This window comes from Poecile atricapillus, chromosome 6 (assembly GCF_030490865.1).
Source record: "Poecile atricapillus isolate bPoeAtr1 chromosome 6, bPoeAtr1.hap1, whole genome shotgun sequence".
NCBI lineage: Eukaryota > Metazoa > Chordata > Aves > Passeriformes > Paridae > Poecile > Poecile atricapillus.
This window is the reverse complement of record NC_081254.1, coordinates 7,043,680-7,069,639: the sequence shown is the minus strand read 5'-3', so window position 1 is coordinate 7,069,639 and position 25,960 is coordinate 7,043,680. Positions and strand designations below refer to the sequence as shown.

General features: G+C 42.0%; 1 protein-coding gene across 2 annotated transcripts in view; it reads left to right on the top strand.

Annotated features, from left to right (window-relative positions):
• Positions 1-25,960, top strand: part of PCDH15 (protocadherin related 15) — a 324,226-nt gene that overhangs the window by 161,780 nt on the left and 136,486 nt on the right. For both annotated transcript variants that reach the window (XM_058841858.1, XM_058841859.1), the window contains exons 11-13: positions 12,132-12,338; positions 18,847-18,981; positions 19,945-20,094. In XM_058841858.1, coding sequence (XP_058697841.1) covers positions 12,132-12,338; positions 18,847-18,981; positions 19,945-20,094 — 492 coding nt within the window. The remainder of the gene's footprint in view (positions 1-12,131; positions 12,339-18,846; positions 18,982-19,944; positions 20,095-25,960) is intronic.

Genomic DNA, 25,960 nt, shown 5'->3' with positions numbered 1-25,960 from the left:
GGATCCCTCCCTGCCCTGCTGGGAATGCTCCTCCTGCTGCCCATCCTATTGCTGGGAAAAGCCATAAAGCACAGCCCATCCCTGGAAATGTCCAAGGCCAGGCTGGACAGGGCTTGGAGCAGCCTGGGATAGTGGAAGCTGTCCCTGGCCATGGCACAGGGGGTGGGACTTGATGGGCTTTAAGGTCCCTTCCAATCCAAACCTTTCCATGGCTCTAAATATCCTGAGTTACAGGTTAAATCCCTGTAGCCCTTTATTCCCAAACTTTGGCAGCACAATACATCAATTAAAAAAATCAATTAGCTGATGTGGGAGGGTATTTTCTGTGCCTAAATAGCAGCTTGGGTCATTAATGGTATGTTTTTAGGCTTTAGGAGGTTCTTGTTGATGTGCAGACTGTAAATGTGCAGTCAGGGAAAATAAGGAAATAGTAAGGAAAAGTATCAGTCCATAAGAATGATGATGTGCGGCCTGTTAAAACAATAGAGGTTTTAATGCTGTATCCTTCAGGGACCATTGGAATAATGGCTCAGGCTTGTACTAAATCAAACCTTCAGCTTCTTGTGTTGCACATTTCTTGTTTCTCACAGTTGTAGGATTTGATTCTGTTTTATCTGGAGGCATGCAATGTGTGATGTTTCCCTTCAAACAGAAAAGCTGCTATTTTTGCAGCACACACTCAATTTAATCTTTAAAATATTCCCTCTGATATGAGAAGATCAATTTTTTTTTCTCCTGTTAAGATATTATGGAAAATTGTGAAATAGAAAAGGTGGTTAAGTCAATATAGGAATATTTGAATGCAGGAAGGAAGGTGGACAGGAAATGGGAGCACTCACCTGCATTGCTGATAAATGTTGAATTCTCAGAGAGGTAGACAATGAAAAAAACTAAAGATCCTAATAAGAAATGCTGGCTTTCAGGCTTCCTCTACCTCTGGAATATATTAGATGATAAGCAAGGAAAAAAACAATTTTGCCCTCCTATGGATGCTCTTGGCACTTACATTCTGTGCCAAGAAAAATGGGCATTATTACAACATCCTTATAACAAAATGTGGATTTTTGGGGGGTTCCCATTGAAATTTCTATTTGGCAACAACAAGGCTGCCACAATATGTGGATTAAACCTTTAAACTGAAAGGGCTTATTTGAAATTACGCTGGCATGACCATTGCAGTGTAGACATGAGATTATGTTCTAGTTACCAGCTCTAAAAAGCGTCAGACAGGTTTTTTGGGTTTTTTTTATAACCATGAACCAAATGGGAGAATTAATCAAATTGATGCACTTTGCTTCTTCCCTATTTGAGCAGGGGTTATTTATCAATCAGACAGAATCTAAGCTGGCACTTCCATTATGATCCATTTGCAAAGAGCATGGGCTATGGGAGGCTGGATGTGCTGGCACAGGCAGGGAAGTGCTCATGGATGGAATTCCTGTGCTTTGGAGAATCTACCACACCTGAGGGAGAGCTGATTTTGATAAACTTGCTCATGCTGGGGGTTATTCAGTTCACAGGGACTCACTTTTGGAGTAGGCAGAAGATGAGGAGCTGCAGGAGTTTCTCCTCAGTATTTGCAGTAAATTTGTATCCAGTAATTAAGGAAAAATTATAGCATTTGTCCATTCAAAGCTGCTATAAAATCTGTGGGAGTTGCCACAGCAAAAAAAACCTGTAAGTATTTTGACACTAATGAAGGGCCGAGAATCGCAGACTGGTTTGGGCTGGAAGGCACCTTAAAGCCCATCCAGTGCCACCTCCTGCCATGGGCAGGGACACCTCCCACTATCCCAGGCTGCTCCAAGCCCTGTCCAGCCTCACCTTGGACACTTCCAGGGATCCAGGAGCAGCCACAGCTTCTCCGGGAACCTCCCCACCCTCACAGACCTTTTCCATTTCTGGTTGTACCACCCTGGTCTATGTTACTTACCCAGGACTACCTCAGATTTTCTCCCCTTTAAAGAAACTGCATCTTTGTCAAATTCAAAATCAGGGAAAGCATTTTATTTCTCCTGCAAAAATTGATTTTCCATTTCTAATGACATTGTATTAGTGACTAAAAATGCTTTGATTTTTAGAACATCAGGTGGAAAAATAGAGGAGTTTTTGGATGATCTCATGTGGGCACCTGTGTACTGGTAAAATGAAATTGATCACTTTAGAGTAGTTTAGATAGTTAAATTGATAGATAAATTTATTTAGTTAATTAAATTGATAGTTCTAGAGTGGGTTTTCATCCAGTCTGGCTGGTCAATTCATAAACCACTGCCTGTTTTATTTGATTGTATTTAGGAAATTAGGGAGGATTTATGTGACTTGGGCACCTCAATAAAAACTCAAATTATTAAAAAAATAGGGGGGAAGAGGGAAAAGGTAAGATAAGATTCCCAGCTTTAAATAACATTTGTAGCCTGACTTATTAATAAGACTTTTCCATGAATCTAAGAGTTTTATGGCTTATAGGGAGTACACTCTTACAGCCTGGGCTAGTGGAAGATGAGGTAGAACTGGATGAGCTTTAAGGCCCTTCCAACCCAAACCACGCTATAATTCTGTGAAAAAGATTTGGTTTCTGTCCCTTGGGAGGTTTTGGTGTCTTTCCCACAGAGCTGGTGACAGAAATGTGCTTCAATGCCATTCCAGGGCAACATAGAGGATTTTGAAGAATATTCTTGCATAGCATTTTCTGTATTCTTTGGATCTATCCCTGTGAGCCCAGGAGGGCTTTCAGCCAGGCTATCATTAACCCAGTGACAAACAATTCCTTGGAAACATCTCAGCAGGGGGATTGCATTTCCCTGTTGTTTAGGGGGTGGCAGAAGGTCAGAGTGGAACAGAGTGTTTGTAACTCCAGTGTTGGAGGGAAATTGTTTTGGGATCCCATTATGCAAGAGGTGATGGAGATTGTTTCTGCTGTAATATCTACTCTGTCTACTCCAGAATTTCTCCTGGCTGGATTTTTTGAACCAAGTGGGATTTCCAGCCAAACTGGGCAGCACAGGCAGCTCCAATCTCTGCTCATCGTGACCAGGGACAGGACCCAGGGAAGGGCTGGAGCTGTGCCAGGCCAGGCTCAGGCTGGAGATCAGGGAAAGGCTCTTCCCCCAGAGGTGCTGGCACTGCCCAGGCTCCCCAGGGAATGGGCACGGCCTGAGGCTGCCAGAGCTCCAGGAGCGTTTGGACAGCGCTGCCAGGGATGCACAGGCTGGGATTGTTGGGGGGTCTGGGCAGGATCAGGGGCTGGATCAGTGATCCATGTGGGACCCTTCCAGCTCAGGGATTTTGTGGTTCTGTGATTCCTTTCTCGTGGAGGTGCTTTGGATCAGAGAGATGCCCCCAGCAGTCCCAGTGTAGTTAAACTCTTCCCCAATGTCCATTATTCTCTTGATATGGATTTCAGCAGAAACAACAGGAAGTGATGCTCTCCTCACTCTGGAGGTTGTTTGGTTTCTCTTATCCCATTAGGAGCTTCATTGATCCTCCTATCTGTTGCTCTCAGAGCTGTCAAAAAACTCCTGCATTAAAATGAAAAAGGTCATCACTTCAGAAACAGCCTCAGGATCAAACTGTGGACAAACCTTGGAAGGCAGGAAATATGGATATTTATGTGCCACGTTTGGTGTGACTGCACAGGGGCTGTTTCCTGTTCCAAGTGGAAATACAAGAAGACTGGGAGAAGGTGGTTTGCCAGCCACTGGAAAGAGCAAAAAATGATTAGAATCAAAACATGGGGAGGTTGTGAAGGAGAGCTGTGGGCTGGAGAATCTTGGGAATTATCTCAATGGTTGAATTCCTGAACTAACAGCTGATTCTGATCCTGAGGTATTACAGAATCATAATATATATAATACATATGTAAAATATTCTGGTTGTAAAGACAAGGATATGATCACAGAATCATTCAGATTGGAAAAACTCTGAAATCATCAATTCCAACCATTAACCCAACTGAGCCCACCACTACTCCATGTTCCCGTATCTTCTTACCACTTCCTGGGATGTTGCAGAAGGACTTTGCAAGACCAAGTGAGTCGGTAATAAAATGATAAAATTAGGCATAGCTTAAAAATAAAGTGAAACAGGTTTCACTGGATCCTTTCACTAAAGGATCACCCTAAACTTTCATATAAAATGATGAGCTCTGGCCTGACTTGGGAATGAGGTCTTGGTGTTGGAACTGGGAATGGAGTGTGAAGGTTGGCTTGGTGATCCAAGAATAAAATAGAAAAAGGCAATGGAACATTAGAAATCATTATTGAAAACAGAGAAAAGAACTGGGAGAAAAGCACTGCAACTCTGAACAGATCCAGTTGTCCCAAGGACAGTGTCCCAAAAAGGACAGAGAAGGACAGAGGCTCCTCCAGGTAAGGAAGGAAGAATCTGGGACAGGCACCTGTAAGATGCAGTGCCAGAGTTCTGGGAGTGAAGAGGAAGCAGCAATTCAGCCTCTCCTGCAGTGCCAGGGTGAGGAGTTTCCAGCTGAGACAAGGAGGTGGCAGGGTTAAAACAGACAAAATGGGTTCTTCTTTAGAAGAGAAGGTTGTGTGGAGACCTCACAACACCTTTCAGGGTCTCAGGAGATACAGGGAAGCTGGAGAGGGATCCTGCAACAGGAACTGGAGGGACAGGACAAGGGGGAAAGGGCTCAGACTGACAGAGGGAAAATCAAAATGGGATATTGGGAAGAAATTGTTCCCTTGGAGGATGGGGAGGCCCTGGCAGAGGGTGCCCAGAGAAGCTGTGGCTGCCCCTGGAAGTGTCCAGAGTCAGGCTGGACAGGGCTTGGAGCACCCTGGGACTGTGGAAGTTGTCCCTGCCAGTGGGAGGAGGTGGAATGAGATGATTTTCGAAGTCCCTTCCCACCCAAACTGTGATTCCTTCTATGACTCAAATTTGACAGGCAGTGCTGTGGGGCTGAAAGCTGACCTGGCCTCAAGGGGAGGCATGGCGGCCTCATGGAAGATAAGTTTATTAATAAAAAGAAAAATCCAGGGAGATCTCAGCTGCTTTTGTTCTCTAGGCTCCTGTCTTTGGCTACAGCTTCAAGTGTGATTTTGGAATTGTTCTTCTTACCATGTTCACCAGGGATGATTAGATGTCAGAAAAAATTCCTTTTTCCCTGAAAGAGTGGTCAGGCTTTGGAAGAAGTTGCCCAGGGCAGTGTTGCAGTCACCCTCCCTGGAAATGTTCAGGAGGCATCAGGATGTGGCCCTTGGGGACATGGCTCAGGGATGATGCTGCTGCTGCTGGGGTGACAGTTGGACTCAGTGACCTTGAAGGTGATCACTAGCCTTGGTGATTCTGTGATTCGATGTCTGTTTTATTCTGAATTTCAGACAGCACAATTCCAGCAAGCAGGGAGGAGATGCCAATCAGTTGAAGCTCACTGGACCAGAAGTTCTTGGATTAGAAACTTGCTCTATAGGTTTAAGGCTTAAAAAGTCCTGAATTTTGTTTTGTTTTGTTTTTGTTTGTTTTGTTGGTTTTGTTTTGTTTGTTTGGTTTTTTTTTTTTTCATTTTCACCCCTTCAGAAACTTCAAATCTCAAGGTTTGGTTGATTTTTGCAAGAATTTCAGCCTTCGACTCTTCCCAGCCTGTTCTGATAGCTTGGGTCCATCATCTATTGACCCTTGTTACCTTTGTGTGGGTGGCTCCAAATTTCCCCTCTTTCCATGTCTTAATTTTCTTGCATTTCAGAGGATTTGTGCTTACTCTTTGCTCCTCTAAATTTTGGGGTTTGTACGTGGGGCAACAGATTATGAAAAGAATGAAAGAAGTTCATTTTCATTAAAGAGTTGCTCCCTCTTCTTCCTGTCAAGGCTGAAATTTTCCAAATTATTCCTTAGGTTGTGCATCTCCTAAGGTACTAAGGACAATAACTGGTTTTTTAAATTAGCTTTTCAAAGGTTCAGTCCTTGGGTGAACTTAGAATTCAATTAATTCTCTTTTAGACAGCCTTTTTTTCTTTCCTGTGTTTAATACAGTGATGGGATTTGATGTAGAATTAAAAATCTGAGTGCAGGGACAGGATTTGTATTAGTGATGAAGGAAAAAAAGAGCCCAGGAAACCCAAACTTTTCCTTTAAATCATTAAAATATTTCTTCAGATCAGTGAGATTGACCCTAAATTTTGTGTCAGAACTCTCAGAGCAATTAAATCATTAAAATCAATAATTGGCATGTCCTGTAATGCTTTTACTGACAGAAATTTCCTTTCTGCAGTAAGAAACAATCTTTTTCCATGTAAAATTTAACATTCAGTACTTAAAATTTGGCCTAATGGCTTCATACCTGGTGGGGTTTTTAAGGGAAGAAGGAAGAGTTGTAATACTTGGAAAATAAACTGTAATTACTGTGCACTACCCTGCAGCATCATGAGTCCTGCTGGCCCTGAAGTCACCCTTTACCCATGGGCCTAAAATGGATCGTTTGGAATTTGGGTGTTTTTTTAAGCCCAGTGTCCAGACACATTTTGTGCTGATTTAATTTCCCTGCCACAGTGACAGCGAAGTCACTGACACGAAAGTCACATTCCTTCTGTGCTCTAAAGATATTCTGTGTTCCTTATCCTTAAGCCAAGTTTTAATCCAGTTCAGTGCTTCTTTCTGTGTGCTATACATGCTGACCTTGGGAATTATTCCCCAGTCCTAAAGTTTAGCCTAAATCCAGATAAATGCTGTCCCTCTTTTCTCCTTGCCCTCCCTGTTCAGTTATCCTGAGTGATCTCCCGTTCAAAGGAGCCACTTTGTCACCCTGCCCTTCCTTCCTTCTCTCCCTGGTGGCTGCTCCCGATTTTAATCACATCCATTTAAATAATAGATCACAGAATCCCAGGATGGTTTGGCTTGGAAGGGACATTAAAGCCCATCTGGTTCCACCCCCTGACACCTAATTTTGCTTTCCTTAAGTCTGAGATCTTCTTGGACCTCAATTTGCAGTTTCCCCTGCTACTCTTCCACACTGATTTGTGTGTAGCCCCTCACCAGGAATAAATCCTGACATCCCAATTTTTTTAGGATGTGTGAAGTTCACATTTATCCTCATCCACCGCCCTCCCCTCAGCTCCACTTACTCATCTTCCTGTTGGGATTGGAGGGGAGGAACTTTTTTGGGTTTTTTATTTGTTTCTTTGTTTATTTTATTATTATAATATTGGTTTGGGGTTCGTTTTCTTAAAAACGAGATTCACTTAATAAATTATAAAAAGAATTTAATATAAATAAAAAGACAATTAGGAGACAAAAGAAATAAAGCAAAGGGTTAAAACGGCCGGGTGCCCTGGTGAGTTACCAGGAACACACCTGGTATCTCAGGGACACTCTTTTTATCCCCCCCTGCTGTGAGGGGTTAATGCATATTCAAAGCGTGTCCCCTCCCTGGTTCTGCCTTCTTAGATCATGCTTTTGCACAACTTAATTTTCTGCTGGTCAGCACTATTTTTGCTGGTCATCATGATTCTTGCTGATGAGCATTATTTTGGAGTTTGGTTTCCTTTCCTCTGGAAATGGTCACTGATGGATAAGAGTCCAAGCCCCTCATCCTTCCTTTGAGGATCTGGTCTTCCTATCTTTCCCCCCCTGCCAGCGTCCTGGTACCGGCTTTTTGATAACAATTTGCTCTCCATTTCCTGCTGCTGCTAATAGCCTGTTTTCCACAGCTTGATCCTCCCATTGTCTTGCTTGTTTATCTTGCCTTGTCCAGATGAAACATATCCTTACCATTCAGAATTCCTATCTAAGCCTATAACTTGCTAAGAGAGAAAAGAATATAGTGAAAGCATATAATATATATATTTATCAGAATAACTGTGAAAAGCCAATATTTACAACACGAATTCACAACAGTTTATTGTTTTGTCTTGTTTTGTTTGGGGTTTTTGGGGGTGGGGGGTTGTGTTTTTCTTTGCTTTTGGGGATGGACCTTCCCATTTTTATCAACTAAAAGATCTGGCATGAAGGCAGACTCCCCATTCAGTGTTTTTAAAAAAATTATTCCTAATTAGCCTGTTTTACACTTCAGAAACTCTGTAGTCCTGGAGAAAAGGAGCAGCTTGGATGTGTCTTAGATAAAACAATTCCCTTTCCTTGCACCTTAGGACAGACATTTTGGATGGAGAATTGCTGAAGTGGATTCTGTGATTCCATGGGGAAAAGGGAGTTCTGAATTTTATCTACGGGAACCACCTTTTGCTCTCTTTTAGATGTTAGGATGTTAGGACAGGACCTGCTGCTTTGTGGGTGAGAGGGGATAGTGGGAACTGGCTGGAGAAAATTCCAGCTCTGGATAGCGCTGATGGCCTGGAGCTGGACTCAAGGATCCCTGTGGGCTCTTTCCAGCTTGGAATTGCACTCAATAATATCTGTGGGTCCTTTCCAGCTTGGAATTCTCTGTGCTTCCATGAGGGAGCCTTTTGCATTGCTCTGATATCTCATTTTTGGGGGGAGCTGTTTCACCTGCTGCTTTGAAGGAGTGAAGTTCTTGTTGGTCCTGATAATTCCCACAGCCACCCATTCCTCACTCCTTACATCCCTCCTGGACCTGCTTTCCTGTCATCTCCAGCCATCTTCCATCAGGATAAAATTATGGACATTACAGATACAAGCAGACTTCAGCACAGATGATGCAATAAAAGCAGTTAAATATCTGTGAGAATTAACACATTTCACATAATTTTTTCTTTCTTTTTTTTTTTTTTATTTAGCCACTCTTAACTACTGAGTTATACCAGAATCTAATCCTACACTGCTTCTTTTGTGTCTTGGTAAAAACGTGAAGGTCACATCCTTGGGGTTATTTGAGAGATCCCTCATTATTTTCACACTAAAACATTTTCTTTGAGGGACTGGAACCTAAATGTTTTGTGGCTTAGATACGGGTGGCTTTCTGGGTGAAGAAAGTGTAAATTGTTTGCTTTTTAGGAAACAAAAAAGCTCAACCTGTGGCCATCAAGGCCAGGCAAGTTTTTAATAGGGCAATGTCAGGGAAAAGGGTTTGCACTAATAGCACTCAATGTCTGGAACAACTCTCATGAGGTATGACTTCATCTCTTAAAAAAAAAAAATACAACAAAACCAAAAATAACAAAGAAACACCCCCAAACCACCACAAAATAGACAAACAATAAAATACCCTAGACCCCCACACAAAATAAAACCCCAAGAAATAGTGCACTGGAGCAAAAATTGCCAATGTTACAGCTTATTATATTTTTGGAGCATTATGAAGTTTGTTTTGAACTCTGCTCATAGTCAAGTGTTGCTTCTAGGACTGATTTCACGGAACACCTGAAAGCAAATAATTTCCTCGCATTGTAATATGAAATTCCTTGTTTCAAACAAAAGGCAGAAATAAGTGGCTGTTTGCAAAGATTTCTTTTTTCCTTAAATAGAGGTGTCTTTGGAAAAGAAAATGAAATAAATCCATAATTTTGACTAGTGAACACGAAGGAAAGCTGAAGTGATTTTGAGTGGAAGTGCTCAGTGAGGAAGGACTCGTTTGCTTTGTCACTTTGGGCTCCAGAGTTTCAAATTTGAAGTCCAATTCTGAGAGCAAACGACTCTCTTTGTGTTTGGCCATGTGTAATTCCCAGCACTTCAGCAAACCCTGCAACACCTTCCTGGGTAAATATTCCTCCTTTTATCCCAGAATGAGTTCCAGGCCTACTTAGACATTAAAGCAAGGCCATTATTGTGGTGTTTCAAGCTGTTCAGAAGATTGAGATCCTCTGTTGTTTGCATTTTTCTTTTTTTACGATCTCTTTATAGTAAGGAACATTAAGGGTTGTTATAAAGTAACTTGCAGGGATTGTAGGGAAACTTTGGGCTCTAAAGGGACCGATTTTACTTGGAAGAGCAGAAGAGTTTTTAATGATGGACAACCATTGTTAGTCCCGTGGGGAGGAGCACTTCAGGAGAGCCCTGGAGGGGCTGGAGCATGTCCAGGGGAGGGAATGGAGCTGGGGAAGGGGCTGGAGCCCCAGGAGCAGCTGAGGGAGCTGGGAAAGGGGCTCAGCCTGGAGCAAAGGAGGCTCAGGGGAACCTTCTGGCTCTGCACAACTCCCTGACAGGAGGGGACAGCCAGGGGGGGTCGGGCTCTGCTGCCAGGGAACAGGGACAGGACAAGGGGAAACGGCCTCAAGCTGTGCCAGGGGAGGCTCAGGTTGGACACCAGGAGGAATTTCTCCATGGCAAGGGAGCTCAGGCCTTGGCAGGGGCTGCCCAGGGAGGTTTGGAGTCCCCATGCCTGGAGGTGTCCAGGGAAGGGCTGGACGTGGCACTCAGTGCTCTGGGCTGGGGACAAGGTGGGCATTGGGCACACCCAATTGGACTCCATGATCCTGGAAGTCTTTCCAGCCTAAAAGATTCCAGGATTCTCTGATTCCATGATACATCTGCTTATGAAATAGGATCCCAGCTGTGTGTATTGCTTGAGGAGTAGACTGGGATTTTCTCTCATGCTTTCAGTATTTTAACTTGGGCAAAAATTCCATCTCAGGACATTCTTGGAGTTTCACTCTCCTGGGTGAGTAGCCAGAGCCCTGCCAGGTAATTTTAGTGATGTTGGTTTTGATGCATGAAGTTTGTTTTCATTCAGTGGAACATCAACTGGACTGGAGCCTGGGGCATTTTTTTCTGTTGTTCAAGAGTAAGAGTAATCCAATCCAATTTAGAAAAATAATCCATTTTTTCCTAAAAACTGAGAATTAGTTTTTTGTGGATTACTTAAGGTGTCATCACCTCCTTTGAAGAAAATAACAATTTTTATATTTATATTTCTTTTTATTTGAAATAGAAGTTTTTAATACTTTTTTTTAATAGAGGTTTTTATCATTACCAAGATACTATTGCTGGTTTATAAACAAAGACAATTAACATTTTTAAGATCAAGAAAAGGTTTTTAAATAAAAAAAAATTAAAACTTTAATGAAGTCAAAGAGGTGTTTTCAAACCAAGGTTCCTTGGACTCTTGATTTGAAAAACGAGGAATTATCTGTTTGAAATGAGGGAAATATGCGATTATAAGTAAAACCTCTGCAAACAGAAAGTCCTGTTAACAACAGGAATTTAGGTCCTTTTCTCTCTGTTGTGATCCAGGGTTTGTGTGCATCTGGATTTTGGGAATACAAATTTTGGCTATGGGAACAGAAAACTCTTGCAATGCCCTACTGTTGTCTTTCTGCAGTGTACTGTGCAGGACTGTAATTAAACCTGTTTTGTTCTTTATAAACTGGAGACCAAATTACTTTTTGTCTCCTAATTTCCTTGTGCCTTTGCTCGAATTAGTTGTTGGTTGGGAAGTTACAGGAAAAGAAAGCAGGATCATAGGTTTTCATAGGATTAGCACCCTGGAATGGGCAATTAGTGCTTTTATCTTTAGGAAGTTTGATAATAAGAAAAAAATCAGGTGAAAAATATCAGGGAGTGACTATTGGGTGGTGGAGAGCTTCCACTGAGATGTGGGGGTTATTCATGGAAGCAAAGAATTTTGCTGCACAGCTTTCCTGGGAACAAGTTGCCCAGAGAAGCTGTGGCTGCCCCTGCATCCCTGGAAGTGTCCAAGGCCAGGTTGGACACTGGGGCTTGGAGCAGCCTGGGATGGTGGACGGAGTCCCTGCCTATGGCAGGGGGTGAAATGGGATAAACTTCCAATCCAAACCAGCCTGGGATTCAAAAATAGGCAAAATCCAAATTAAAATCCCACTCATGTAACCCTGAAGAGGTAGATTTGGGAGAAGAGGAAGCGAATGTGTCCACATGTGCTGTTTCTACCTTTTGGGTTTAACTTCCTTGCTGCTGATGTGGGTTCTGCTGTACAATCAGCATTCCCAGTTTTCTTTCATACCTCAGAGCTTTTTCCAAAAGTTTCAAGAGAGTTTAAGGAGTGTTGATTGCACAAGTTCTGGGCGTCTTGTGGCTGTGTAAATGTGACTGTGATGGAAGAATGTGTTCCTGTTCTTTTCTCCTAGCTAATTTTTAGTTGGTATTTCTCTTTTTCATAATATTAAGTTCCATAATACAGGGATCTGAGAAAAAAAACCATATTTAAAATGGATTCTGACTCTTATGTAGAACCATCCCCAGTCCCTGATCAGAACAGGGAACCTTTGACAAATGAGGTGATTTTTTAGGCTGAACAAGACAATGGCCATCCTCTCCCTGCCTTTGCCAATCTCCACATCGAGATCCTGGATGAGAACAACCAGAAGCCTTATTTCACAAGGTCTACCTATGAGGGCTTCATCCTGGAATCCTCTCCGGTGGGAACGACCATCTCAGATAACCGGAACCTGACCTCCCCCCTGCAGGTCGTGGTGCTGGACAACGACGTGGAAGAGGTACAGTTTGCTCTTTTAGAGTAGTTGCAGTTTTCTTATTTTGGGGGTTCTTTTTTCCTTTTTTTTTTTCTTTTAAATTGAGACAAACTTATTTAGATCAATGAGTACAAAAAAAAAAAATAAATTGCAATTTCATTATTATTTTCTCCTTGTTTTTGTTCTGGGTTCAGATAGATTTGGAAGTGGATTTTTTTTTATTTGTGTTTTTCTCACCTCTCTGGAAGACTGTTCTGTTCAAGGTGGTGAATGCTCAGTGCACAGAGAAAGCAAAATGCATTTTGTGACAGGGATGAGCATGCCCCACACCATGGAAATGGGAGAGGGGAGCTCAGAGGGAAAGGAATTCCTCATCTGAACCAAAAAGAGGAGAGATAGGAGGAACAGCAAGAGGCTGAAAGTTCATGGCATTCTTTGCTCTGCCAGATTTTGATGTAACGTTACTCAGAGTGGAAGTCAGGCATTTCCAGAGGAATAGTAACCAAATAGTAACAGTACAGCACCTCTAACCTTTCTTCTGTTCTCACCCAGGTCATTATGGAATTTTTAGCCAATACTTCTTTTCCCTCTAATTTCCATTGTGCCTCCAGTTGTCTCTCTTGATCTTTTTGGTTCCTTCAGCTACAGAAGGAAAGCCAAGCTGCAGGCTTAGGTTTTGTAGGAATTAGTTATAGGATCTCTCGAATAAAGTTCTTAACCTGAGAGTCTGAAAACCATCTGCTTTTCAAGGCTTCACTTTAGGCAAATTGATGCTTTTTAAGGAGCACAAGAGCCCGTTGTCACTCAAACATCACAACCTATAGAGTGATATATTGTTTTAAATCCCAAATTCCTGCAGAAGATCTCTATCCATTAAAGTTTCACTGTCAATTTATGGGCATTGTTAGAAAACAATGGTTGGAAGGTGGATGGAAAATTAGGTTGGATCTGGTTTTTGTGGGAGCTGAGTGGAAGATAGGGAATGAGGGCACAGGGTGGGAATCAGCAGGAGTTACTGAAGATGTGGATTGCTTGGGAAACCCTCGGGTTCAGTTCTGTTTAAAGCAAAGCAGTTTCTTGGTTGATCAGTTTAATGGGCTCTTGGATGCTGCTTTGGATAGGAATAGTCAAGGTGGGCAAGGATCAGGTTTATAAATATAACACAGAGTTTTTCAGATTCTCCATTCCTGGAAGTGCCCAAGGCCAGGCTGGATAGGGTTTGGAGCAACCTGGGATAGTGGAAGGAGTCCCTGCCCATGGCAGGGGGTGGAATGGGATGGGCTCTAAGGTCTTGCTAACCCAAACCATTTTGGCATTCTCTGACACAGAGCCTGTAGCCAGAGGGGATCATCCTCCTACTTGGGTGGAAATATATTCCAGGTTCCTGTTCCTTTGGCATCACCTGGCTCATGCACAGCCATTTCCAAAGCCATGGAATGATGCAGTAGTAACACGATGTGAGAGAAAACCAGATTGAAGTGCCTGTGTTTCAATCCACGTGCCAGGTATTCACAGAGTGCTTCTAACCTGGTGTGGGCAGGAGAATTCCCAGAATTCCAGCTGGGAGTACAGCAATTGCACAGAGATCCCATATAAAATGGCCAAAAACTAAAATTGCTCCTCACAGGGCTGGATGTGGGCTCAAGGTGGGATTATCAGCAGAGGAATTGGTCATTAACTTCTGCAGGTCTCAGTGTCCTGATGTTTCTTTGTACCTCAGTAAATTCATGTATTTAGGAATATATATAAATTTAAGGGTTTCTGATGAGACACTGAGATAAACCCCCTCTGTGCTGGTGCATCCAAGTTCCCACTGGTAACCCTGGTTAATCGTAATGAATTCTGCCTGCTAATTGAAAAATTAAAATGACTCCATGTCCTCAGGTAAATGCAGGAAGAAAGTGCTCACTTAACTGTGTGTCTAAGGAAAAAAAAGAACAAAACCCACTCTAAATTGAAACCCTGTGGGAATTATAACAGAGTCCTGCTATAAACCTTGCAGAAATTAATTTATAGATGGGACATTGCAAACAGACCTTTCAGTAGAGCAGCACTGCCAACTGCTGATATAATTAAGTGCTCTGTTTAAATGGCATAGATTAAATTAAGCTATGCAAGTACCTTAAGACCTGAGCAAACTAAAGCTGAGATGAGGAACTTAAACAGAGGGAGCTGAGAGTTCTTTACATAAGACTTCCCAAGCCTCTTCTTTACTTCCTCTTTGATTTCCATGGGAGAGAATTAATTTATCCAGTGGGTAGGGTTAGTGATAAAGCTGCACTAAGTATCGATCATGGAATGAGTTGGGATCTTAAAGCCCATCCAGTCCCACCCCTGCCATGACCAGGGATACCTTCCACTATTCCAGGCTGCTCTAAGCCATCCAGCCTGGCCTTGACATTCCTGCATTTCTCATGCAGGACCAGGAGTTGGACTCAGTGATCTCTGTGGGTCCCTTCCACCTCAGGGCATTCTGTGAGTCTCAGGAAATTTTTTTTCAGAGAACCTGTGGGAAATATGAAAGAATTTTACTTAAGGATGTCTTGGCAGCAACGCAAGCAGACAGAGCAAGTAATGTATAAAATAAGTTTCAAATGCAGCTACACGTACAGGTTATTAATTTTCAGTAATATATCTAGAGAAGGAAAAAGAATAGATTTTTAATTTTTTTTTACCCGGGAGCATTGAAGCATTTTAAATACCAAAGTATTTTTCTTTGATATTTGCCTGATTACTTCTATCGCTCCCAGTTGTTGTTTGAAGTTCTTTTACAGTCAGTGCTCTCTCAAGGGGACAGTTCTGCTGGCCCTGTGCAGCCCTGCTGTGACACTCCAACAGTTGCAATAACTCAGGAAATACACTTCCTTGAATTAAACAGCCATTAATATCGTTATTAAAATGAATATAAGGTCAAGGCAAAGACAAAAGGCTGCTTTCCTTCCTTTAAGATATATAAAGATGGGGGTTAATTTTTTTTGGATCTTTACACTTAAGGAAAACCAGAAACATTAACACTGATTTGCTTCTGTAGCATTTTGTGTCTTCCTTGATTATTTTAGGATGAATATCTCATGGTTTCTGCCTTCTCACAGGGAACAATTCCTTCCCAATATCCCATCTATCCCTGCCCTCTGGCACTGGGAAGCCATTCCCTGTGTCCTGTCCCTCCATCCCTTGTCCCCAGTCCCTCTCCAGCTCTCCTGGAGCCCCTTTAGGCCCTGGAAGGGGCTCTGAGCTCTCCCTGGATCCTTCTCTTCTCCAGGTGAGCACCCCCAGCTCTCCCAGCCTGGCTCCAGAGCAGAGGGGCTCCAGCCCCACCATGGCCTCCTCCACACTCATTCCAGCAGATCCACATCTTTCTTGTGTTGAAGAGACAGAATCTTCACTGCTTTCCCTCTGCAAGGCTCTGTACCTCAGATTGTCCAGGTGAACATGGGAAAGATTTTCTCCTTTCACCCAGTAACAATGAAAACAGATAACACCTTTCCAACGAAACAAATTTTTCATGGACATTTTAGCACTGATCATCATCCACTTAAAAACGTTGGAAAACAGAGCTGTGTCATCAAAGTGTTATCACTGAGCTTTCAGGGGGTAGGCCTGTGCTGCAAATTAGGAAGTCTGAGCATTTTGGATACTCTTGGAACTTGTTCTGGCTGCCCTTGAGAACTTCACAGCCAAACAGACCCTGTCCAAAAGCTTTTGGGATTGTTGAAACACACACAGAATTAATACCCTTGTCTGCTCAGTCTTGGCAGTATCATAATTATCCCAAATAATTTTGGTTTCATCTTCATCAGTTTTAGGAAACTCTTTGCTTTGGTCAGAGTTGTAACCCCTGGTGGGATTTGAGGAGCAGCAGGAATGAAACATCCACATCCATGTAGGAATTTCTCCAGAGATTTTTCAAGCAGAATGTACTCAAGCCCAGGCTTTGATTATTGAGTGCAGAATTTTGTGTGTCTCATTTTGCTGGGTGTTTTTTTGTCTGTAACCATGAATCCCCCAAATGTTGTGTTGTCCCTCAGTCCCAGGTTTGTGTTTCCTCACTCATGTTCATTTTGTGTTTTCCTTTGTAGGTCCCACCAGGTGCCTTCCCCGTAGGTATTGGGTGTTGTGTGTGCAAAACACCTTTTTTGGGTTTAATTGTGTGATTTCTTCCTCTATTTCCCACTTTCCTCCCTCATTTCTCCCTGCCCTGATGGTGTTTGAGGCTGGGACTGTTCCTTGGTTTGTGAAGCCTGCAAAGAGCCCTTTAAACACATTGAACCCAATTTAGGGAATAAATTGTGATTGCTTAATTCTCATTAAATTATTACAAGTCTTCAAAGACATCCTGAGTATTACAAAAGTCCTTTTTAAAATTAAAAAGTACCTCAGGTTTGAACTGTGTGCTTGAAATGCTCCTTACAGGTTGCATGTGAGCTCTTTTTTGTGTATATTGTGATAATTTTCTACTTAAAATTCCATGTTAAACAATTTATCAGAGACTAGCCTTGTCTCCATGACCCAGTAATGTCACCAGAAATCACAAGGCTGAAATCCATGCCCCAGAATAAAATAATTTTAAAAAATAAATTATTGGAGATTGTGTTCGCAATGTAGCTGGGTTGTTCTCTCTGATGTGAAATACTCATTTAAGTCAAGCTGACTTTTCAGGCTGCATAAAATAAGATAATAATGTCCAAGATCCCTGATAATAGTGTCAAATATCCTTGGTAATAATGTCCAAGCATAACAGTGCTTTTCCAGATGAAGGGAATAAATTGCTGTGTGGCTCTGACATGCCTGGGAAATGGTAAAATAGGCACTAATTGCAGTAAAGGCAATTACCTTCCATATTAGGAGAACATTTCTAAGGATTGCAAAGGAGTAGGACACATTACTCCAGGAGGGTTTGGGATCTCCATCATTGGTTTTTCTCAGCAATAAATTAGGAAAAAATGCTGTTTATTAGTGTTCAAAAGGACATGAAAGCAAGAACTGCAAAACTAATTGCAGGTTTTGTAAATTAAATTCTTAACTGACTTTATAATGTCTACAAAGTGAACAATTATGGGCAATTACCTTCCCTAAGTTTTCCTGGAATTAAGAGGTTACTGTTTGCATTGCTGGCTGTAAAATGAATTTTCATTTTCCTGGGAGCTGCAGTTGCAGCAAAGCTTTAGACACTAAGGAACCACTCGTGTAGAACACTTGGATAATTCTTCCCATGGCTTTCTGGAATGTTTTCTCATTTAAGTAGTGTAATCTTTGCTTTGTGTTGTTTATTTGGGCTCATTAAAAGCAGTTTCTCTTTGTCCTGGTGTTGTGCTGCTCTGTCCTGCTGCCACTTGGTGCAGGTCAGGGTTGGCTGGGGGTTGGCTGGGGACCTGTCCTGTGCTCCCAAGGATTTTAATCCTCCAGGAATGGCACTAATGGAGTGACCCTTCCAGAAGAGCTTTGGATTCAGGAAGTATTCAGAGAAGTAATGCTCCCTTGGGAATTTTTTGCTGAATTCAGCTTTTCTCCTTTTATTCATCTGATTCTCTCTATGTCCTCCTCTGTAGGGATAGGATTTGTGGAATGACATTGGAAAGCAGCTGGTAAAATCCTGGATTTTCTGTCATACCTGGTAGCACTTCTCTGGTTCCTCATCTACACATTCCTGGGGGCAGTTTAAAGCACTTTTTATAGGACTTGTCTCCCAACATTTCACCTACTAACAGAAATAAACTCTGTAATTCATGACAGAGAGCAGCTGGAAGTCAGTTTAAATTAACCAGATCATGGACAAGGACACAGCAAGTTGTTGGAGTACTGTGGGCAAAAAAAAAGAAATGTAGTTTATTTGAAAATTTAACTCAAGTAGAATCTGATCAGTTAAACAACTCAAAAACACCTCAGAGGAGGTGAAAATCAGGAGTGACCCATGTCCTCAAGAAGCCATGAATAAATTTACAAAGCCTTTTTTCCTTTCTTTACCGTAAAATGCTACTTTTCAGTTAATTTATGATGTTCCCCCATCAACTGGGAGGTTCCTAATTCTGCATCAATACATTTGGATTCTTTCTGACACCTAAAGGGACCCCCTGAGCTGCCTCTGTTTCCTGAAATACTTCCCCATTCTCTTTGTTCAGTGCACCAACCCAGCTGTTTTATTGCTATGTTAATCAAGTCCAGCTTCATTTTGGTTTTAATATGAAGATAAATGCTTGAATCTGGTTTCTTATATTAAGTTGTGTCTGGCTTAAAAATTAGTGTTTAATGGGGGAAAAAGGCACTTATTTAAAACCAATACGGGTATTTGTTTACAATTGGATTTTCTCACTCTAGTGGTTTTTTAATGTGTTTTTCATCAAGGAGATTAGTTTTTTAGGCCAGCAGTGAGTTTTTTTACCTTTTTATTTTAACAGTTTTGAAGATTTTGTCACAGCATTTGTGCTTTTAAGTTTCAACTAAAACAAGGTCTTGCAGCGAGTAATTGGAGACTTAATGTACCTCTGAATTTGTAACAAAATGCTCTTTTTTCCCCCCTTGATGTTGTTGAAAGACCAAGGATCCGCAGGTCCATCTCTTCCTGAACGACTACACCACGTTTTTCACTGTGACTCAGAGTGGCATCACCCGCTACCTCACCCTGCTGCAGCCTGTGGACAGGGAGGTCCAGCAGCTCTACACCTTCTCCGTAAGTTAAATGCCCTTGGAAAACTCTCCAGGCACTGCTTGGAGCATGTGATGGGAAAGGATCAACTCCAACATCCTTAGAAGTCTTAAAATGGCCCAGAAGGAGGAGAGCCATGAAGGATGAATTGGTTGAGAGCAGCATTTTAAATTCTCCTGCCAGCACCTTCTCCATGGTCCCAGGTTTGGCGCCTGCTTCTCATCCCATGGCAGGATCTGAGCCCTCTTTTTTATTCCTGGGCTTGCTTTTCTCATTGCCTTTTCCCCCTTATCCCTGGAACCAGAAACATCAGCCTTGTCCTGGGATTTTTGCTTTATTTCTTTACCAAATAAAAAAAAATAAATAAATAAAATAATAGGCTGACAGAAAGCACAGCCAGCAGTGTTAAAAAAAAAAAAATAAAAAGGAGAAAAAAGCTTAAATGGATTTAATATTTCCTCAGGCTGTGAGTGAACCACTTAACAGCCCTACAGCAATTTGGAAATGGGCTGTTGGCAAACCCAGCTCTTCTGCAGGGGTTCCCACTCTGTGCCTCCCTATTTTCTGTCCATTTTCGTTGGAGAGTTCAGATTTCCTCTATGGCATAAGAAGAGTCCCCAGCTCTGTAATTCTCACCTCAAAATGGGAGGTTTAACAGGGCTCTTGGGTGTGGTGATACCCAGATAAAACTCCATGAACTCAACAGCTCCTATCCCAGCCCCATCCCAGGAAAATTCCATGTTATTCCCTCTCACTTCTGCATTGGAAAGGTTTGGATGTGTTTGCTTTGCTTTTGCCCTGAGTCTTGCACATGCAGGCTCAAGCTCTGCTGAATCCTCCTGTAACTGTAAATGCAGAGAGAAACAAAATGCTGATTTGGGCTTGCCAGGCTGTATTTTCTCCTGTTGAAATTGTATTTCTCTTGGAATTGTATTGAGAACACACCACTAAATGCATTCCTGTCCTGCTTTTTTTATCCCTCTGAAGATGACAGCTTCTGATGGAGTCCAAGAGAGTGTCCCAGTGACTGTCAACATCGTGGTGATCGATGCAAATGATAATACCCCGACCTTCTCCAACATCTCCTACAGTGTCAAGATCTATACGGATATGAGGCCTGGGGAAGGTGTTATAAAGGTAATTTCAGGGCTTTTATAACCTTTGTTAACTCACTTTTTTTGTTAGCAGTATATGGCCTTGTTCATCCAAATTGGAAATGCACTGAAACCGGCTAGAAATGAAGTTTGTGTTTCTGCATCCACTTCATTAATTAAGTATCTATTCAAAATTGCTAATACTAAATATCAGGCCTGTTTTAGCTGTAGAGCTGCAGCACAGCTGCTTCCTCTGAGGTTCCACAAAAAAATTTTAGCTGAAAAATCTCAAAAGAAAAAGAAAATTCTCCTTTGTTAGCAGGACATTGAGATAAAACATTTTGGGAGAACAGGTAAGCAGTGAAGTAGGACATAACCAGGAATGTTTTCTATGCCAGAAAACCTGCTGGTTTTTGCAAGTTTGTTTGTAGAGCAAATGAGCAATGAAAAATGGCTTGAACATGGGCCCAGGGAGAAGCAGTTTCAATTAAACTTTGTCAGCACTGATTTATGTTTTAGTGCAGGGCTGGAGGTGAATCCTGGTGACGCTGAAATGAATGGAAAAAGTCTCTTTTTGTGTAATTCTTCCAAGATCTCAGCCCTGCTCTGAGTGCTGCCAGTCCAGATGCATGAGAAGACAATTGGTGGCATCCCAGAGTGGTTGAAGGCAGTGGGAATATTGGGAATATAAAATTTATCAGCTGACTTAAGTATAAAATGTCATTTTCTGAACCGTAATCAGGAATTAATTTGAGTGTAGCAGTGATGAAGAGATGGTTCAGTGCTGCTCCTGTTCCTCTTGAGCTGTACTTGTGCCTTTGAATCTTAAGCTCTTCCTTTGTGTTGTGTCCCCTCATCAGCTTGGACCATGAGTGCTTAAAAGCCATCAGGGACAGCCACAGAGGCATTTCCAGCAAGATCAGGGGGGAAAAAAAAGTCTGAAGCATAGTTAAATTCCTTAAAATGCTGCACAAGGCTGGGTGGAAACGTGACAGTAAGTACTGCTGTCCTAAAGGAGCTGGGGAGCATGAGGCAGAAAATGTTGCTAGATGAGATTTCTGCTGGGTAAAAAGAATGTTTTCTACTCAGAGTTGGCCTTGAGGATGCTCTGAGCTGCCTGAGGTTTGTTAATGATACCTGGGATGAAGCAGAGAAGCTCCTGGGCTTGTCTGAAGCTGCTGAAGTGTTTCTGTGCTCAGAGGGAAGGGGCTGTTCTCCAGGTCTCAAACACATCCTGATGCTGCAGCTGCAAACATATTATGAGCCCAGAGGGTTTCGAAGAGCAGGAGGCCACATTTCATAGGAAAATTGAGCCAAAACAGGTTATTTGGGAAAGGAATAATGGGAAGCTGGGCCTTTAGCTCACCTCTGTTAAAAAATTTAAATTCCAAGAGGGAGGTTTTCCCAAACCCATGCTTCTGTCTATACTGTTGGCACAGGGCTACTTCCAGGTTTTCTAAGTTTATAATCTGGTCTGAGGGGGAAGGTAAAAAATTCTGGCTGGTTTGGGAGAGGAGTTGTTTTTCAACTCATCCCACATTACCAGATGATCTGAGGTTCTCAATTACCAGCTTAAATAAAACAAAGAAAAAAATAAGGGGAAAAATAAAAAAAAAAAAAAAAAAGAAGCCAAGGGCCAGGACTTCAGTGGACTGGTGATGATGCCAGAAATAAAGAGGGCCCAGCACAGGAATGATTTGAAGCTGCTGAAGTCTAGAGAAGGCACCAGGATGATCAGAGGGATGGAGCAGCTCTGCTGGGAGGAAAGGCTGGGACAGCTGGGATTGTTCAGCCTGGAGAGGCTTTGGGGTGACCCAACTGTGGCCTTGCAGTGCCTGAAGGGGCTCCAGGAAAGAGAGAGAGAGACTTGGGACAAGGGATGGAGGGCCAGGACAAGGGGAATGGCTTCCCAGTGCCAGAGGGCAGGGATAGATGGGATATTGGGAATAAATCCTTCTCTGTGAGGGGAAAAGCCCCTGGCACAGGGTGCCCAGAGCAGCTGTCGCTGCTGCTGGATCACTGGAAATGTCCAAGGCCAGGTTGGAGTCTGGGGCTTGGAGCAGCCTGGGATATTGGAAGGTGTCCCTGACATGGCAGGGGGTGGGATGGGATGGGCTTTAAAGTCTCTTCCAATTCAAACGATTCCATGATTCTCTGATAAGGATTTTGGGCAGCTGCACTTTTTGGTACGTTGCTCACTCTTTAGAGATGAAATATCTCTATCTCTCTCTAGGTATGTATGTATATTTCACATATGTAAAGGCTTTATAAAGACTTTCTCAAAGGCCAAACCGAACTTTTTTTTCAATTTTTTGGACCCTGACACAGTGATTTTAAAGGGTACTCATATTGTTGTCTGCATGAGGAGCAAAGTCACCTTGTACCCCACCATCCCTCCTGGGGTCAGGATCCTTTGGGATCTTCTGCTGGGAGAGAATACTCTACTCTGACACTTCCCAGAGGAAAATTAGTTCATAAAACCACTTTGTCTGATCAGAGAAATCAGTTTAGAAAAAGAACATTGACCTCAGACCGTCTGGACAGTCTCATAATCATCTATAACAATCAGACTGATTTTCAGCCACTTGGCTTTTATTATTCCTAGGGTAATAGTCTCACATTTCTTATATTTTTTTCCAGAGTGCAGTTGCAAGAAAATATACAAATAAAATGGACAAAAAACCCAGTTTGTGAATTCTTGCTGCCCTATTTTGTACGACATTGTTTTGATTTTACTCATGAAAAAAGCCCCAAAACATAATAGCATAGTTACTTGTGTTCGCTGTTTGGTACACTCTTAAAAAATAAAAGAAATTTAGAAATTCTTAGGTTCTGCTTGAAAATAACCACAAATAGCAGGCAAATATAACCAATACAAGCAGAATTCAATATTTCCCCCATTTTTTCCTTTCTGCCTGGGTGGTTACACCAAGGAGTTTTCCTTCTTTCATTGTTACCTTTCAGAGAAGTGACAAAAACAGGTTTTAATTTTATTTCAGTTGTCTCCTTTCAGTATTTGTGAAATTGTTTCAGGCCATGGTTGAGGAGAGTTAAGTTTAAATGTCTTTGTATTTTGTTCCTTTCAGCCTGAATATTCCTTATTTTTCCTTCTCCTTTCATAGGTGTTTTATTGTCCTCCCTGAGAATTTCTCAGTTGAGAAATCTGTCCTTTAAAACGGTTAAATGTGGTAAATAATAGCTGTCACTAGGAAGACTATTAACAGTAAACGTAGTGAAGTACTTAATTCCATCTTTTTTATGTTGTTATATTTTTGCTGCCCAGTTTTCCATTTTTCTACTGCTGTGACTCATATATTGAAATGAGTTACACATTGATGGGTGGAGTTTGCAGCAGTGGTGCAACAAAATTTCATCTCAATAATTTAAATCCAGTTTTTCTTTAGACATCTCTCATTTTCATATTCAGCATGCAGGGAATAGGGAATATTAAGCAAGAAAATGCAAGAGCTGGGAAGGGACAGAGGGTGACAAAAAAAATATTTTTCACCTAAATCTTGCCCCATGAGGAGATTTTTTGTATTTTGTCTCTACAAGAAAACTTGTGGATGGGCCTTAAATGTAATTCATGGAATCATGGAATGGTTTGGGTAGAAAGGGACCTCAAAGTCCATCCAGTTCCTCCCCCTGCCATGGGCAGGGACAGCTTCCACTATCCCAGGCTGCTCCAAGCCCTGTCCAAGCTGACCTTGGACACTTCCAGGGATCCAGGGGCAGCCACAGCTTCTCTGGGCACCCTGTGCCAGGGCCTCACCTCCATAACACAGAACAATTCTTGCCCAAAATCCCATCTATCCCTGCCCTCTGGCAGTGGGAAGCCATTTTCCCTTGTCCTGTCCCTTCATCCCTTGTGCAGATCTCTCTCCATCTTTCCTGTTGCTCCTTCAGGTCCTGGAAAGTCACAGTTGGGTCACCCTGAAGCTTTTCTTCCCCAGGCTGAATAATCCCAGTTTTGCTCTTCTTACACCCTACCTCAAATTATCCACATATCTAATTTCTCCCTAATTTCCTAGCGCAGTGGCATGAGTCACGTTCCAGACCTCACTTCCAAGCAATAATTAAATAATTCCCTGATTAAAAATGGAGAACAAAATACACAGGGGTTCAGTGCCCTGTTCCCTGCTGAAACAATTTTGTGTGATAGCACCAGCACAAATTAATTTTTAAGGTCCTGCCCCAGCCTAGCCTAAGTTCTTGATTTCCAGCTCTTAAACCTGCATTGTGCCATAAAAGAGCAGGACAGTTTAGCAGAAATCTTAAGGTCATGGAATATCTGCAGCTGGAAGGGACACACAGGGATCATGGATCCAACTCCTGACCCTCCCAGCTACCCCTACAATCCCAGCCTGTGCATCTCTGTAGTCCAAACGCTCCTTGAGCAGCCTTGGGGCTGTGACCTGTTCAATGCCAGACCACTCCTGAACCTTTCCCTAAAACAATCCTCATAAAAGTAATCTTCAGACCCCACTTCATCTTTTATTTACATGTTTGTTTACAACCTTTTGCCTTCTGCCCGTCAGGTAATTCATTTCCATCACCAAAGCAAACCTGATTAGCAGAGAGAGAAAACAAAACCGGGCTGTGTTTGCATTGCTCAGTCAATGTCTCTACAGACTCCAGGAAAAATAATGGATTGAGGCTTGATGAAATGTCTGAAGGAGATAATGAAAACATGTTTTAACCTACTCAGAAATCATTATGTGTGGCTGACTCAAGTTCAGGAATGTCTCCATAACAATCCTGGAATTTTTCCATCACAATGAATCTGGTGAAAGGTGCTGGGAATGTTGGTCATCACTTTATCTGTCCAGGGCCAGATGACCACGAATGTTGCTGTGAGAAGTTCCAGGTCAAACACTGAAGCCCAGTTTCCTCCAGTAATGAAGTGAGTCTGAGCAGGGCTTATATCATAATCAAGATGTGTCTTTGTAGGCTTAAGGCCATCATTCTAAATCTCCCTTTCCTCCCAACAAAACCACTCTTAAACCTCCTTTTCCTCTCAAGAAAACAACTCCTAAATCTCCTTTTCCTCCCAAGAAAACCACTTATTGCTGCAGCAGAATCCACATCTGTTTTGCCAGACTTTTAGTACATTAAATGTTGATGCAATGGGGTTGATCCTGCTGGATGAAAATTTCTCAGGAGCGTAAATAAAACCTTATTTTGTTCTTCTCCCTTTACATTTTAGCCCCTGTTTCTTAAATCTTGTTAACTATGAAGCTCTATCGGTCTGGGACAGCTGGAGGTGGGATTTCTGGAATCATGTATTATGGCAGCAGTTAAACCTTAATTCTATTCAATCCCAGGTTTGATTCCTGGTTTTGCCCCCAAAATGTTTCTCATATCACTTATCTTTCCAAGCATTCCGTATTTGTAGGTTTAATTAACCTGCTTAATCTCTGTGCCTATGTAGTCAATTAATTTTCCTTTTTCATGTCGTCACAGTAAAAACTGGACTGGTTCCAAATTCTGACATTAAATCCTCAGTACCCTGTATTTTGCATAAAAGTTTAATTTATCTTTTTGTGGGTGTGTGTGTGTGTTACTTTTGAAGTTCAGCAGACAAGGTTTTTACAGCTCTGTCATTGGAGTGGATAATTATTCTCTGCAAGGTAAATTAACACACCCAAGTATGTATGGAAGCTATAGAATGAGGGATTTAATTTCCAGTTTTCATAGGATGGCTTCTTTAGAATTCCAAAAGAAAACAGAGAATGAGGCAGATAAAAAAAAGCCCACACAAGTATTAATTTGGTTTTTTAAAATTTTTAAGGGAAGATGACCCCTGTTCCATGATTTTTGGGGCATTTCAATGATTTATTCTATGTTCACTGTACAGTGTGTCCCAAAATGCTATAGGAGATGAATTAAGAATTGTTTTTAAAACTGTT